A 15,840-nucleotide genomic window follows, 5' to 3' on the forward strand; every position below is an offset into this window, starting at 1 on the left:
AGGAGAAACAATGAAACCTGAAAACTTCTAGTGTATATGAATAAAAGTAACATTATATACATTTTCAATAGAATATTAATATTGCTAAATATTTTGTAAGACATTAATTTATTTACTTTAGTTATGTTTGGGTTCTCTCAGACTAATTAAATCATTTTGCTTCAACTTCTTATGATTTCCCCCCCCAATTGAATAGAGGCGGGTGAGCACATGAGATGCACATTACTGACATAGTGAATGCTTTTGGGAGAACAATATCAGAATTAGAAAACTTTAGGTAACGTATTTCCTGAGTTTATCCATGCTACTGTTGTCTGATTTAGTGGTGTGTCAATTTTTGAAAAGTTGAAAAAGGAATGAAATTGCAAAATCCAAGAATTAAAGCCCAGAAAACTGATAGACATTTTTGCAACCTGCTGCACAACACATACAGTACTTATAAAGAAGGAACAACAGACTACATATAACCGGGGATGGATTGGGAAGGAAACCAACCCTAATGGAAGCTGGGTCTTTTGAGTTGGTGGGGGTTGAAGGGAACAGGGTAAAAACAAACAATTTTTTCCCCCTGTGGAGGTCAAACACATTGGTTCCGACAGGAAAAATTACAAGCATATTGACCCCTGACAGGCTAAAAAAATCAAACACACTGACCCTCACAGGAAAAACACACACACACACACACACACACACACACACACACACACACTTCACACACACACACACACACACACACACACACACACACACACACACACACACACACACACACACACACACACACACACACACACTCTCCAAAACGGAAACAAACACACACTGGTCAAGATAGAGTAAACAAAAAACACACATTGGTCCCAACAGGGTAAAGACAAACATATTGGCCCCCACATGAAAAAAACACACAATGTGCCTAACGTGAAAAGCAAACACATGCATTAGCCTCCAGAGGGTAAACAAATACACACATTTGCTTCAACATGGAAAAAAACAAAAACAACGTGGCACAGCACAAGTCATCTGCTGATTGGTGACTTATCAACCTCTCAGCACCACGCAGCCCAACTCCCCAGTCTTCACCTGCCGCTGTGGCATCAGCAGCTCACTGAGGTGGGTGGAGGCATCTTGTGGCAATGTGATCTATGATTTCATGCCATCATCAGTAAGGTTACACCTGGGCAGTGTCTCGGCCACATGGAAGTGCCATCACTGCCCTGGCAATGAATACTCTGACAAAGGGAGCCGTGACAGCCAGGACTGGTTACACCTCTAGCTTACTGATCATGGTGAGTGGTCTGGATCACCACCCATGCTGCCATCCTTATGGCCCTATCCTCCTTCCCTAGCACACCAGTGCAGCCAGTTTTAGATGCTCAGTCTGCATTGGTTCTCATGTAGCTCTATGGCCAATCCCAGTACACTGTGTGAGTCAGACAGCAGATTTCTTTTGCCAACTCTACTCCATTGATACCGCCCCACCCCTCACTGATCCAGCCCATAAGGAAGTGTTCCTTATTCTTGGCAGTGCAATCCACCCTGTCACATAACTGAGGTGTCATTTGGGCATGATTGGGAATGTTGTGTGATGTTTAGTGCCAACCATGCTAGAACCAGATTCTAATGTACTGTACTTTAAAAAGTGAAACTATAACCACAACAGTAACAAGGGAACATTCCCCCATAGGAAAAAAAATGTGCTTTAAAGTACAGACTTAAGGGCTGATTCTGGGTTGGACACAATCGCGGCCACCCTTTCATTTTTTGCAATAGTTGTGTCTGTGACATTATGTTAATGCCCCAATTGAATAGTCAGCACCAGTTCTTCGAAATAAATAGATGATTGAAGATATGTAGTGTATTAATTAGAGATGAGCGGGTTCGGTTCGTTGAGATCCGACCCCCCCCCCGAACTTCACCTATTTTACATGGGTCCGAGGCAGCCTCGGATCTTCCCGTCTTGCTCGGTTAACCCGAACGAGGCCGAACGTCATCATCCCTCTGTCGGATTCTTGCGAGATTCATATTCCATATAAAGAGCCGCGCGTCGCCGCCATTTTCACTCGTGCATTGGAGATTGAACGGAGAGGACGTGGCTACGTTCTCTCCCTGAAAAGCTCCCTATCTGTGCTCAGTGTGCTGCAAATATCTGTGCTCAGTGTGCTGCAAATATCTACGTTCTCTGCCTGAAAACGCTCCATATCTGTGCTCAGTGTGCTGCAAATATCTACGTTCTCTGCCTGAAAAGCTCCATATCTGTGCTAAGCGTGCTGCATTGTGGGGACCACCAGTATATAATTATAGTACAGTACAGTAGGCCATTGCTGTATCTTGCAGCTCCATGTCAGACTCAGTGCTAGACAGTATCCTGATCATCAGTGCTCAATATCTGCTGCATTGTTGTGTGACCAGTATATATTATATATAGTAGTACAGTGCAGCATTTTGGTGACCAACAGTATATAGTTGTACAGTACAGTAGTCCATTGCTGTATCTTGCAGCTCCGTGTCACTGCCAGTATCCATCCATATCTGTGCTGCATTGTTGTGAGGAGTATATATAGTAGTACAGTGCAGAATTTTGGTGACCAACAGTATATAGCTGTACAGTACAGTAGGCCATTGCTGTATCTTGCAGCTCTGTGTCACTGCAAGTATCCATCCATATCTGTGCTGCATTGTTGTGAGGAGTATATATAGTAGTACAGTGCAGAATTTTGGTGACCAACAGTATATAGCTGTACAGTACAGTAGGCCATTGCTGTATCTTGCAGCTCTGTGTCACTGCAAGTATCCATCCATATCTGTGCTGCATTGTTGTGAGGAGTATATATAGTAGTACAGTGCAGCATTTTGGTGACCAACAGTATATAGTTGTACAGTACAGTAGTCCATTGCTGTATCTTGCAGCTCCGTGTCACTGCAAGTATCCATCCATATCTTTGCTCCATTGTTGTGAGCAGTATATATAGTAGTACAGTGCAGCATTTTGGTGACCAACAGTATATAGTTGTACAGTACAGTAGTCCATTGCTGTATCTTGCAGCTCCGTGTCACTGCAAGTATCCATCCATATCTGTGCTGCATTGTTGTGAGCAGTATATATAGTAGTACAGTGCAGCATTTTGGTGACCAACAGTACATAGTTGTACAGTACAGTAGTCCATTGCTGTATCTTGCAGCTCCGTGTCACTGCAAGTATCCATCCATATCTTTGCTGCATTGTTGTGAGCAGTATATATAGTAGTACAGTGCAGCATTTTGGTGAACAACAGTATTTAGTTGTACAGTACAGTAGTCCATTGCTGTATCTTGCAACTCCGTGTCACTGCAAGTATCCATCCATATATGGGCTGCATTGTTGTGAGCAGTATATATAGTAGTGCAGTGCAGCATTTTGGTGACCAGCAGTATATAGTTGTACAGTACAGTAGTCCATTGCTGTATCTTGCAGCTCCGTGTCACTGCAAGTATCCATCCATATCTGTGCTCCATTGTTGTGAGCAGTATATATAGTAGTACAGTGCAGCATTTTGGTGACCAACAGTATAAAGTTGTACAGTACAGTAGTCCATTGCTGTATCTTGCAGCTCCGTGTCACTGCAAGTATCAATCCATATCTGTGCTGCATTGTTGTGAGCAGTATATATAGTAGTACAGTGCAGAATTTTGGTGACCAACAGTATGTAGTTGTACAGTACAGTAGTCCATTGCTGTATCTTGCAGCTCCGTGTCACTGCAAGTATCCATCCATATCTTTGCTGCATTGTTGTGAGGAGTATATTTAGTAGTACAGTGCAGCATTTTGGTGACCAACAGTATTTAGTTGTACAGTACAGTAGTCCATTGCTGTATCTTGCAACTCCGTGTCACTGCAAGTATCCATCCATATATGGGCTGCATTGTTGTGAGCAGTATATATAGTAGTGCAGTGCAGCATTTTGGTGACCAACAGTATATAGATGTACAGTACAGTAGTCCATTGCTGTATCTTGCAGCTCCGTGTCACTTCAAGTATACTGAATAGTGCTCAGTATCACTGGTCAGTGTCATGTCAGAACAAAATGTTTTGGAGGTTGTGGAGATGTCTTCCTCTGAGGAGTCTGTACCAGGTACTCAGGATTGCCTTGAGTGGTTTCATCCCATTAGGATGGAGACAGAATGGCTGGATAGCCTAGGAAATAAGATTCCTCAGAGTTCATTAGGGCATACTCTGTTAAGTTGCTGGAAAAAAGCTATGAAGAATGCTCTAGATATGGATCAGTCCATTTCATCTAGGACCCCCTCAGCTCCTGATACACAGGTCTTGCAGGCCAACACGGACATTGATGCCGACACAGAGATCGACACAGTTGTTAAAGGGGGGCACTATGATAGATTGGAATATAAAATTCAGCAATGTATCAATGCCATTAGGGATGTGTTAGAAATACCTATACAAATAGAGGAACATTCTTGTATGCTAACTGCAAAATCATAAGTGACATTCCCGGTTTCGGAAGAGTTGAATACCCTATTTGAAAGATCCTGGTTAAACCAGGAAGAGGTTTTTCACATCCCCAATAAAGTACTTAAGTCATATCCGTTTCCTGAGGAGGATAGAAGGAGATGGGAGATTCCTCCCATAATGGACAGTTCGGTGTCCAGGCCATCAGGGGTAATTACATTACCTGTACCAGGCTCGGCCTCGTTAAAGGAGCCGACTGACCGCAAGATAGAGACAACTCTAAAATCCATTTACACGGCTACTGGAGCCGCCCTTAGGCCCACTAATGCATGCACTTGGGTAGCTAGGGCTATGTTAAAATGGTCAGACAATTTAATAGAAGACCTTGATACAATCCATAGGGACGATGTTGTCTTGATTCTAGGTCACATAAAGGATTCGGCTAAATTCATGGTGAAAGCCATGAGGGACATTGGGCTGATGAATTCTAGAGCATCCTCCATGGCAGTAGTGGCTCGCAGAGGTCTCTGGATCCGCCAATGGAACGCAGACGCCGAATCAAAGAGGTACCTCCCCTTCGCAGGTGAGACACCGCTTGGGGACACTCTGAATACAAATCCTTCCGCAGCACCACCTGTGAGAAGACGTAACTCTGCTTCTCTGATGCAGTCCCCTTGGGCTGCCAGATCGAGAAATTTTGGGAGGGCCTACTTCTGCACAAGACTAGGCCATAGAAAAAGCAGAAAGTCTGCACCCTCTACAGGTGCACGGGTTCAGAGGTTGGATTCTACTCCCTTAGCGTCCTCAGCGTGACGCGGAAGGACTCCCATGTGGGGGTCCACTGGGGGGGGGGGGAATCTCATCTACATCACTACAGGGGAGCCTTAGTGATTATAATTATATCCCCGGTAATGAAAATTATTACCCAGGGTTACAAACTGGATTCAGGCGTTTCCCCCTGGCTGTTTGTTTAATCAGCCCTGCCAATTGTTAGGACAGTGGGTTTGTCTCTGTCATATAAAAAAAGTTTTTTTTAAAGTGCCATCCTGTCTGACACTGCAGTGCCACTCCTAGATGGGCCAGGTGTTTTTGCCAGCCACTTGGGTTGCTTAGCTTAGCCATCCAGCGACCGCCATCCAGCGACCTTGGTGCACCTCTTTTTTTCTTTGCATCATGTGCTGTTTGGGGACTGTTTTTTTAAGTGCCATCCTGTCTGACACTGCAGTGCCACTCCTAGATGGGCCAGGTGTTTGTGCCGGCCACTTGGGTCGCTTAGCTTAGTCATCCAGCGACCTTGATGCAAATTTTAGGACTAAAAATAATATTGTGAGGTGTGAGGTGTTCAGAATAGACTGTAAATGAGTGGAAATTATGGTTATTGAGGTTAATAATACTATGGGATCAAAATTATCCCCAAATTCTATGATTTAAGCTGTTTTTGAGGGTTTTTTGAAAAAAAAAACACCCGAATCCAAAACACACCCGAATCCGACAAAAAATTTTAAGGGAGGTTTTGCCAAAACGCGTCCGAATCCAAAACACGGCCGTGGAACCGAATCCAAAACCAAAACACAAAACCCGAAAAAAATTCCAGTGCACATCTCTAGTATTAATGCAAGCATGCCTTTATCAAAAGGTACAGCATGTAATAAACTGCATAAACTTTGTTACGCATTTCACAGGAACTGCTGCCCACTTCTTCAGACAGTTTCTGATTATCCTTCTGTTGTAATCAAAATAAACACACTTTTTAATCCTTGCAGAGTGTCAGTGTCTAGTTAGTTCTGTGCTGGCGTTTCAGCACAGAAAAAAAAGTTAGAAACTGTCTGAAGAAGAGGGCAGCAGTTCAATGAAACGCGTAACAAAGTTTATGCAGCTTATCATATGCTGTACTGGATGACCAAGAAATGATTGTATTGATGCCATACTACGAATCAATGAACTATTTATTTAGAATAAGTGATGCTGACTATTCAAATGGGGAAACCTGCGCCAGAAAAGACATTGCTTGCAGTTGGATTATGTTGGACAATTTCTGGAATTTCTCCTCCTTTCAAAAACCACCAATAGTTTGGGCTAGGGTGCTCGTCTGGAAATTTTGATTATGTTAATGCCGTTACAAAGCCCTTCCCTGATGTACTTCCATGAGTCTAAATGTACAAGGCTTGCAGTGTCATCAGACACACCATTGAAACGTGCATCAGCCCTATGGCAGGTGCAATGTCTCTGAGTATGGCGTCCTGTGTGAGTGACTATATGTCTTTTTACACAACCGCTTTCAGCAATGCTCTTGTGATATTCCCATAAAACATCTCCATACATCTTTTGTAGCCCTGTTACATCCAAGTCACCGTCCAGGAATGGCTTTTACATTTCTACTACTGTGAGTCTAAATCTGTTCTGCGACTCTGTATGAACAAAATTGGGGTGCATGCGCAGAAAAAAAAAGGTAGGGGCCCTGATTCAGCCCCTTAATATTATGGATTTCTATAGCACTCATAGAACTTGTAAAAAATGATGACAAGATAACTATATAATAATCAGTGCTGAAAGTAGGGTGGTACTGGGTGGTACGGAGTACCATGAAGAAATATGGTGGTGGTACTCAGTACCACCAGCCCACCACTGGGACATTATTTATAAGGTACATTTTTGTGTGTGGGACATAAAATGGTGTCAGTGGCATAACTGTGTGTGGCATAATACACTGCTCAAAAAAATAAAGGGAACACTAAAATAACACATCCTAGATCTGAATGAATGAAATATTCTTATTAGATACTTTGTTCTTTACATAGTTGAATGTGCTGACAACAAAATCACACAAAAATTATCAATGGAAATCAAATTTATTAACTCATGGAGGTCTGGATTTGGAGTCACCCTCAAAATTAAAGTGGAAAAAAACACACTACAGGCTGATCCAACTTTGATGTAATGTCCTTAAAACAAGTCAAAATGAGACTCAGTAGTGTGTGTGGCCTCCACGTGCCTGTATGACCTCCCTACAATGCCTGGGCATGCTCCTGATGAGGTGGTGAATGGTCTCCTGAGGGATCTCCTCCCAGACCTGGACTAAAGCATCCGCCAACTCCTGGACAGTCTGTGGTGCAACGTGGCGTTGGTGGATGGAGCGAGACATGATGTCCCAGATGTGCTCAATTGGATTCAGGTCTGGGGAACGGGCGGGCCAGTCCATAGCATCAACGCCTTCGTCTTGCAGGAACTGCTGACACACTCCAGCCACATGAGGTCTAGCATTGTCTTGCATTAGGAGGAACCCAGGGCCAACCGCACCAGCATATGGTCTCACAAGGGGTCTGAGGATCTCATCTCGGTACCTAATGGCAGTCAGGCTACCTCTGGCGAGCACATGGAGGGCTGTGCGGCCCCCAAAGAAATGCTACCCCACACCATTACTGACCCACTGCCAAACCGGTCATGCTGGAGGATGTTGCAGGCAGCAGAACGTTCTCCTTGGCGTCTCCAGACTCTGTCATGTCTGTCACATGTGCTCAGTGAGAACCTGCTTTCATCTGTGAAGAGCACAGGGTGCCAGTGGCGATTTTGCCAATCTTGGTGTTCTCTGGCAAATGCCAAATGTCCTGCATGGTGTTGGGCTGTGAGCACAACCCCCACCTGTGGACGTCGGGCCCTCATACCACCCTCATGGAGTCTGTTTCTGATCGTTTGAGTAGACACATGCACATTTGTGGCTTGCTGTAGGTCATTTTGCAGGGCTCTGGCAGTGCTCCTCCTGTTCCTCCTTGCACAAAGGCGGAGGTAGCGGTCCTGCTGATGGGTTGTTGCCCTCCTACGGCCTCCTCCACGTCTCCTGATGTACTGGCCTGTCTCCTGGTAGCGCCTCCATGCTCTGGACACTACGCTGACAGACACAGCAAACCTTCTTGCCACAGCTTGCATTGATGTGCCATCCTGGATGAGCTGCACTACCTTAGCCACTTGTGTGGGTTGTAAGGAGGTCCTACAGGCACGTGGAGGCCACACACACTACTGAGCCTCATTTTGACTTGTTTTAATGACATTACATCAAAGTTGGATCAGCCTGTAGGGTGTTTTTCCACTTTAATTTTGAGGGTGACTCCAAATCCAGACCTCCATGGGTTAATAAATTTGATTTCCATTGACAATTTTTGTGTGATTTTGTTGTCAGCACATTCAACTATGTATAGAACAAAGTATTTAATAAGAATATTTCATTCATTCAGATCTAGGATGTGTTATTTTAGTGTTCCCTTTATTTTTTTGAGCAGTGTATGTAATAGGCATTACGGTGTGTGGTTTAATATGTAAGGCATTACGGTGTGTGACATAATGTGTAATAGGCATTACAGTGTGTGACATAATATGTAATAGGCATTACGGTGTGTGGTATAATATGTAAGGCATTACAGTGTGTGGCATAATGTGTAATGGGCATTATGGTGTACGTCATAATGTGTAATGGGCATTACAGTGTGTGGCATAATGTGTAATGGGCATTACGGCGTGTGGCATAATGTGTAATGGGCATTACGGTGTTTGTCATAATGTGTAAGGTGCATTACGGTTTGTGGCATAATGTGGCCATGCCCCTTTTGTCATGTAGCCACTCCCCTAGTTTTGTGTGACTACGCCCACTCATGACACATGACCATGCCCATTTTTACTATCAGTACCACTAAGAAAAAATTTCTACTTGCACCTCTGATAATAATACAGACTAGTTTGCTAGATTGCCACTAATGCAGTCAGTACTCTGCCATGTTGGACACTGACAGGGAATTAAGCTGACATTGTGGGAAGTAGGACTATATGATGATTTGTAGGGGGCAACACCACAATTTTGCTGGTAGTTCCAAATATATTTCCAATGACAACCCTGAGTACATTCTCATATTTGATTGATAGATATTTGTGCACCTTTAATACTTGTCCTGATGTCAGACTCCTCGTACACTATAACTTAATTCCACTTTCTTACTTCAGATAAAATGTAAATATTATTGATCTTACATGAGTGGATTCATAAAGAAAAATTTTTCAGAATGAATGTTACCTAATGAGAATGGTATAAATGCCTCGTTCTTCTTGAAATTGCCTTTTGAGTCAAGAAAATGTTCCGGGTAAAACTGGTCCGGTTTCTGAAAGTAGGCTTCATCTCTCAGTGCAGAGGTCAGTATTGGGAGAACGGTTGTCCCCTGGGGAAAATATAAGAGTTTGTGTAAAGACAAATCCAAATAATTATAAATTCATATTCAAATTATCAAGTTAAGCAAGCTAAGTGATGCTACTACATGTATAAACTACTATAAAGATTTATAATACATAATGCACAAAAATATAAGTAAAACAATGCATTCAAAAATAACTGTATAGTCAATGAATTGTGATATCAGAACACAGATTAGAAGTGTTTTCTCCGGTTACAGCTGTAATTCATACCCTGCTACCTAGGGCTAGCGTGATGGGGTAAGCAGGGATAGCATTACAGGAGGGTGCGTGCTTTGGGGGCTGTGGATGCACTCTGGCTCTTCTGCATTACGTGTAAGGGGGGCTGCCACAGTTCTGAGGAAGGATTTGATGAGAGGTGGATGCAGAAGGGTGGTTTATATATGTGCAGCTTTATTGAGATTACTGATTGGTGGCAGGGTGGATGTTGCGAGAGTCAGTCTGTAGGGCGTGCTGACTATGTGATGCCACTGCCTGCTATTAGCTATTGTGAGGGATGTCTTGTTAGTTGGTCCAGTAGATCTAAAATATTTGTTATAAAACTGGGGGGGGGGGGGGGGGGGGCACCAACACTCTTTGGCACAGGGCACAAGAATATCTAGTTATGGCTCTGCCAGCACCCTTTCCGTCTCCCCATCCAGCACCCTGTCTCTCTCTCCAACTGCCCTTCTTTCTGTCTCCCCATCCAGCACCCTATCTGTCTCTTCAACTACCCTTCTTTCTGTCTCCCCAACAAGCACCCTATCTCTCTCCCCTACTTCCCTCCTTTCTGTCTCCCCCAACCAGCACCCTATCTGTCTCTCCAACTACCCTTATTTCTGTCTCCCCATCCAGCACTCTATCTGTCTCCCCAACTACCCTTATTTCTGTCTCCCCATCCAGCACCCTATCTGTTTCTCCAACTACTCTTCTTTCTGTCTCCCCAACCAGCACCCTATCTGTCTCTCCAACGACCCTCCTTTCTGTCTCCCCAATCAGCACCCTATCTGTCTCTCCAACTACCCTTCTTTCTGTCTCCCCATCCAGCACCCTATCTGTCTCCCCAACTACCCTTATTTCTGTCTCCCCATCCAGCACTCTATCTGTTTCTCCAACTACCCTTCTTTCTGTCTCCCCAACCAGCACCCTATCTGTCTCTCCAACTACCCTCCTTTCTGTCTCCCCAACCAGCACCCTATCTGTCTCTCCTACTACCCTCCTTTCTGTCTCCCCAACAAGCACCCTATCCGTCTCTCCAATTACCCTTCTTTCTTTCTCCCCAACCAGCACCATATCTGTCTCTCCAACTACCCTTCTTTCTGTCTCCCCATCCAGCACCCTATCTGTCTCTCCAACTACCCTTCTTTCTGTCTCCCCAACCAGCACCCTATCTGTCTCTCCAACTACCCTTCTTTCTGGCTCCCCAACCAGCACCCTATCTGTCTCTCCAACTACCCTTCTTTCTGTCTCCCCATCCAGCACCCTATCTGTCTCTCCAACTACCCTTCTTTCTGTCTCCCCATCCAGCACCCTATCTGTCTCCCCAACTACCCTTATTTCTGTCTCCCCATCCAGCACTCTATCTGTTTCTCCAACTACCCTTCTTTCTGTCTCCCCAACCAGCACCCTATCTGTCTCCCCAACTACCCTTCTTTCTGTCTCCCCATCTAGCACCCTATCTGTCTCCCCAACTACCCTTCTTTCTGTCTCCCCATCCGGCTCCCTATCTGTCCCCCCAACTACCCTTCTTTCTGTCTCCCGATCCAGCACCCTATCTGTCTCTCCAACTACCCTTCTTTCTGTCTCCACAACCAGCACCCTATCTGTCTCTCCAACTACTCTTCTTTCTGTCTCCCCAACCAGCCTCCTTTCAGTCTCTCCAGCCAGCCTCCTTTCTGTCACCCCATCCAGCCCCCTTTGTGCCTCTCCATCCAGCACCCTATCTGTCTCTCCAGCCTGAACCTTTTCTGTCTCCCCAACCAGCACCCTATCTGTCTCCCCAACTACCCTTCTTTCAGTCTCCCCATCCAGCACCCTAACTGTCTCCCCAACTACCCTTCTTTCTGTCTCCCCATCCAGCACCCTTTCTTTCTCTCCAACTACCCTTCTTTCTGTCTCCCCATCCAGCACCCTATCTGTCCCCCCAACTACCCTTCTTTCTGTCTCCCCATCCAGCACCCTATCTGTCTCTCCAACTACCCTTCTTTCTGTCTCCCCAACCAGACTCCTTTCAGTCTCTCCAGCCAGCCTCATTTCTGTCACCCCATCCAGCCCCCTTTGTGCCTCTCCAGCCAGCACCCTTTCTGTCTCTCCAGCCTGAACTTTTTCTGTCTCCCCAGCCATCCTCATTTCCATCTCAGCAGCCAGCACCCTTTTAATCTCCCATGCCAGCCCCCTTTCTGTCTCTCCAGCCAGACCCCTTTTTTGTCTCCTCAGCCAGCCCCTTTTCTTTCGCTCTAGCCAGACCCCTTTTTGTCTTTTCAGTCAGCACCCCTTTCTGTCTCTCCACCCTGCATGCCTTCTGTCTCCCCAGTTAGCTTCCTCTCTGTCTCTCCACCCTGCACTCAGTCACAGTCAGCCCCCTTTCTGTCTCTTGAACCCAAACCCTTTCATGTTTAAATTCTTGCTATGGTTTTAGTCTGAGAACTGACCCACACTCTATCCAAGCCACACTCTATACTGCAGATTAGCCAGCCAATCTTTGGGCAATATTGGTGAAAGCAATATTGTGAGCTGTGACGTGGTCAAAATTGAGTGGAAATGACTGGAAATTAATGATATTGAGGTTAATAATACACTAGGAACAATAAAAGACCAACATTAAGTGATTTTAGCTTTTTTTGTAAATTTTTCAAAAAAATCCAAATCCAAATTCAAAGTCAGTCACGGCGGTTTGGCAAATCCAAATCTAAAGCTTGCGTCGAATCAGAACCAAATCCAAATCTAGCAAAACTGGCCCGGCGCACATCCCTACAGTAAACATACAATAAGCACACAGCAGAGACACAGATGCTCTGGTTACCAGTGTGCCCCACATAGATTCCTGTGATATAACGCAGTGCACACAACCATCACTGCAGAAACCCACATTTCCCCCACAGTCTGCATATGATATGCGTGCCACAGAGTCAGAGAGTAATGAAGGTAACCCATCCCTTCATGTATGCACACTGGCTGACAAATTAGTCTCAAATAAGTGGTAAGTATTTTAAGAAACTTCGCTCACCTTTGGAATAAAATACCCTCTGTAAGTGACATCTTGAGTAGTTGCATGTGGGACGTTACTCGGGACAATGTCACCAAAACGCTGTATTTCATGGATGACGGCGTCGGTGTACGGCAATTGCTTTCTTTGATCTTGTTGAGGCTGAGTAGATCCAATCACTCCATCTATTTCATTTTGCACTTTTTCTGTCAGGTAAAGAAGATATCTCTTTCATTATTTTACATAAGAACTATGACACCACAGCATAGTCATCCAGAGACAGAAACGTCAGAGTTCATGGCACAGCCAACACAACATTAATATCATTTTTTATACTCTTACTTTGGATTTCGGGGTATTTCATCATCAGCAGGAGGCCCCATCGCAGAGTGGTTGAGGTGGTCTCCATCCCAGCAGCAAATAGATTGCTGACTAGTGTGACTAGGTTGTCGTTGTGGTAATATAAAGTAGATTCTGGCTTTCCCTGCATAATATAAATGGAGACATCTTTTTAAACAGACAATATTTTGAAAAATCATAAAGTCCAGGAATAAAAAAAATACTTTTTAATCATTGTGTAACAGGGCGGGATAGATGTACTACGCAGATGTACTTACTGGTGTTATTTATGCCGGTATTTACTTAGAAATGCGATTAGTATTGCAAATGACAGCTTAGTGTGACTAGCTCCCTGAGGGGTGTTGGTGGCATCCGATTGGATCCCTCTCATAGGGCATTGTCAAATAGGCTTCTCATAGGTAATGCCGCTCCACTTCTATAAACCCACCACTCCCATCCTTAAAAAAAAAAGTTCCCTCATACATTCTGGTGTTGACATTATGAATGATCGGCTCTCTTTGTGGTTTATCCAGGAGACCTCCTTACCCTCCTTACCTGCATTCTGTACCTAACCCTCCCCTCCCGCAGCCTAACCCTAACTCTCCCCAGTTGTGCCAAACCCTAACCCCACTTCTTAGTGCCTAAACCTAACATTCCCTCCCCACAACCTAACCCTAACCTCCGCGCACTGCAGCCTAACCCTCCACCCGAAGCCTAACCCTAACCCTCCCAGGCATATTTACGTTCAGGTTGCCGGTAGATGGTACATCAACGTCGGCATTGTGTTCAATGTTGGGATCCCGGCGTCGGTCTTGTGACCAGTGCCGGGATGCTGACAGGATCCCAAAATGCAGTATTGTAGACTTTGCCATAGGAACTTGGCTTTAAGTGTCACTTTTACAGCACTAGCCCTGGCACACAACTGAATGAGTTGTCCTCTAAATTTCCAAAGAAAGCGCCTGATACAGTGATGGCAATCCCATATAGAGATGTGCGTAAATATGCTAATTCTGTAGACGCCCACCAGAGGCTTCGCAGATACAAGCAACTGAGTACAATATGCAGCAGTGGTTGCAGATCCTTCAATAATCGACAGTCTGAGTAACCCTATGGTTGTGCAGATTGCTGATGAGATAAAAGTTGTAGGCTGAGACACACCAATCATATGGTAACAAGTCAAGTGGCGTATCCAGGGGTGGGGCCACAGCACAGTCCAAAATTCAAATAGGGGAGCCACAACAACTGCCAGTGAGTCCGGGCCGGTGATGTTTGCCAGTGTTAGGGTGGCAGTTGGTGTGGCTCCCCTATTTGAATTTTGTACCGCACTGAAGCCCCACCGCTGGTGCCGCCACTGGTCATGACACACCTGGGTTTTTTCCACCACAGTCTGTTAATAATTGCTTAACTCAGTGGTTCTCAAACTGTGTGCCTAGGCTCCCTGGGGCCTGGGGTGCCTCGGGACACTTGCAGGGGTGCCTCGGGTTGATGGTCCAGGACCAATTCAAATTATTTATGGTCAATGTAATAGGCAAAACAGTGCTGGTGGCTGTCATACATAACATATGTGGACAAACAGAAGTAAACCTTGTCCGTCACCACACAATTGAACTTATGGATGACATATAAACACAATTTACTAAAATTCCTATTTCTTTCAGATTTCTCAATAAGAAACTTTTGGCCTGGGGGTGCTGCGAAAATAATTCCGATACTCTAGGGCGCCATGATTCAAAAAAGTTTGGGAACCACTGGCTTAATTCCATAAATATCGTCACTGTGTACATCTCTCATCTTCAGGGCAAATATTAATTAAACAACATCAAAAGGGGTTCCAATGTTTATATAGACCATGTCTAGGTCGACAAGCAATAAGTCCATTCCATTTGGTCGACATGCATTAGGTGAACACTGACAAAAGGTCAACATGCATTAGGTCGACACTGGCAAAAGGCCGGCACTGGAATAGGTTGACAGGTATAAAAGGTTGACAAGTTCAACATGGCAATAGTTTACACATATATGGTCGACACATGTCGATACTGCTTTTTAAGGGTTATTAGCATTTTGTACACTTTTTACATACTATACCATCCACATGGACTACAACTGGGAACAGTATCCTGTGCCGAGTGCAGTGGTAGTGGAGCGAGCAGCTTGCCCGCAGTTCGCTCACCATGCAAGGGGACGCGGTACACTAATTGGGGTTTCCTGTGGTCTGACGGTGAAATCAACACACACACAAAAAAGCTGTGTCTACCTTTTTGTGCGTCAACCATTTTTTGTGTCGACCTTTTCATGTGTCAACCTTTTGACAGTGTCAACCTAATGCACGTCGATGTTACATATGGGTGGAGCATTGCGGACCTGCAGGAATAATTCACAGAGAGCTGATATGCAGGGAAGGCTTGTTTTAAGGGGGTCATTCCGAGTTGATCGCTCGCTAGCTACTTTTTGCAGCACAGCGATCAGATAGTCGCCGCCCATAGGGGAGTGTATTTTTGCTTTGCAAGTATGCGAACGCTTGTGCAGCCGAGGGGTACGAAAAAATGTTGTGCATTTTCTGAGTAACTCAGGACTTATTCAGCCGCTGCGATCACTTCAGCCTGTTCGTGCCCAGAATAGACGTCAGACACCCGCCCTG

The 15,840-nt window shown here is 44.9% G+C and overlaps 1 protein-coding gene across 5 annotated transcripts in view; it reads right to left on the reverse strand.

Annotated features, from left to right (window-relative positions):
- The window catches only part of LOC134908921 (cytochrome P450 2K1-like), a 60,203-nt gene that overhangs the window by 364 nt on the left and 43,999 nt on the right, over positions 1–15,840 (reverse strand). For all 5 annotated transcript variants that reach the window (XM_063915169.1, XM_063915172.1, XM_063915173.1 and 2 more), the window contains 3 exons: positions 13,203–13,344; positions 12,882–13,066; positions 9,504–9,645 (listed from right to left, as the gene is read on the reverse strand). In XM_063915169.1, coding sequence (XP_063771239.1) covers positions 9,504–9,645; positions 12,882–13,066; positions 13,203–13,344 — 469 coding nt within the window. The remainder of the gene's footprint in view (positions 1–9,503; positions 9,646–12,881; positions 13,067–13,202; positions 13,345–15,840) is intronic.

This window comes from Pseudophryne corroboree, chromosome 4 (genome assembly GCF_028390025.1).
Source record: "Pseudophryne corroboree isolate aPseCor3 chromosome 4, aPseCor3.hap2, whole genome shotgun sequence".
NCBI lineage: Eukaryota > Metazoa > Chordata > Amphibia > Anura > Myobatrachidae > Pseudophryne > Pseudophryne corroboree.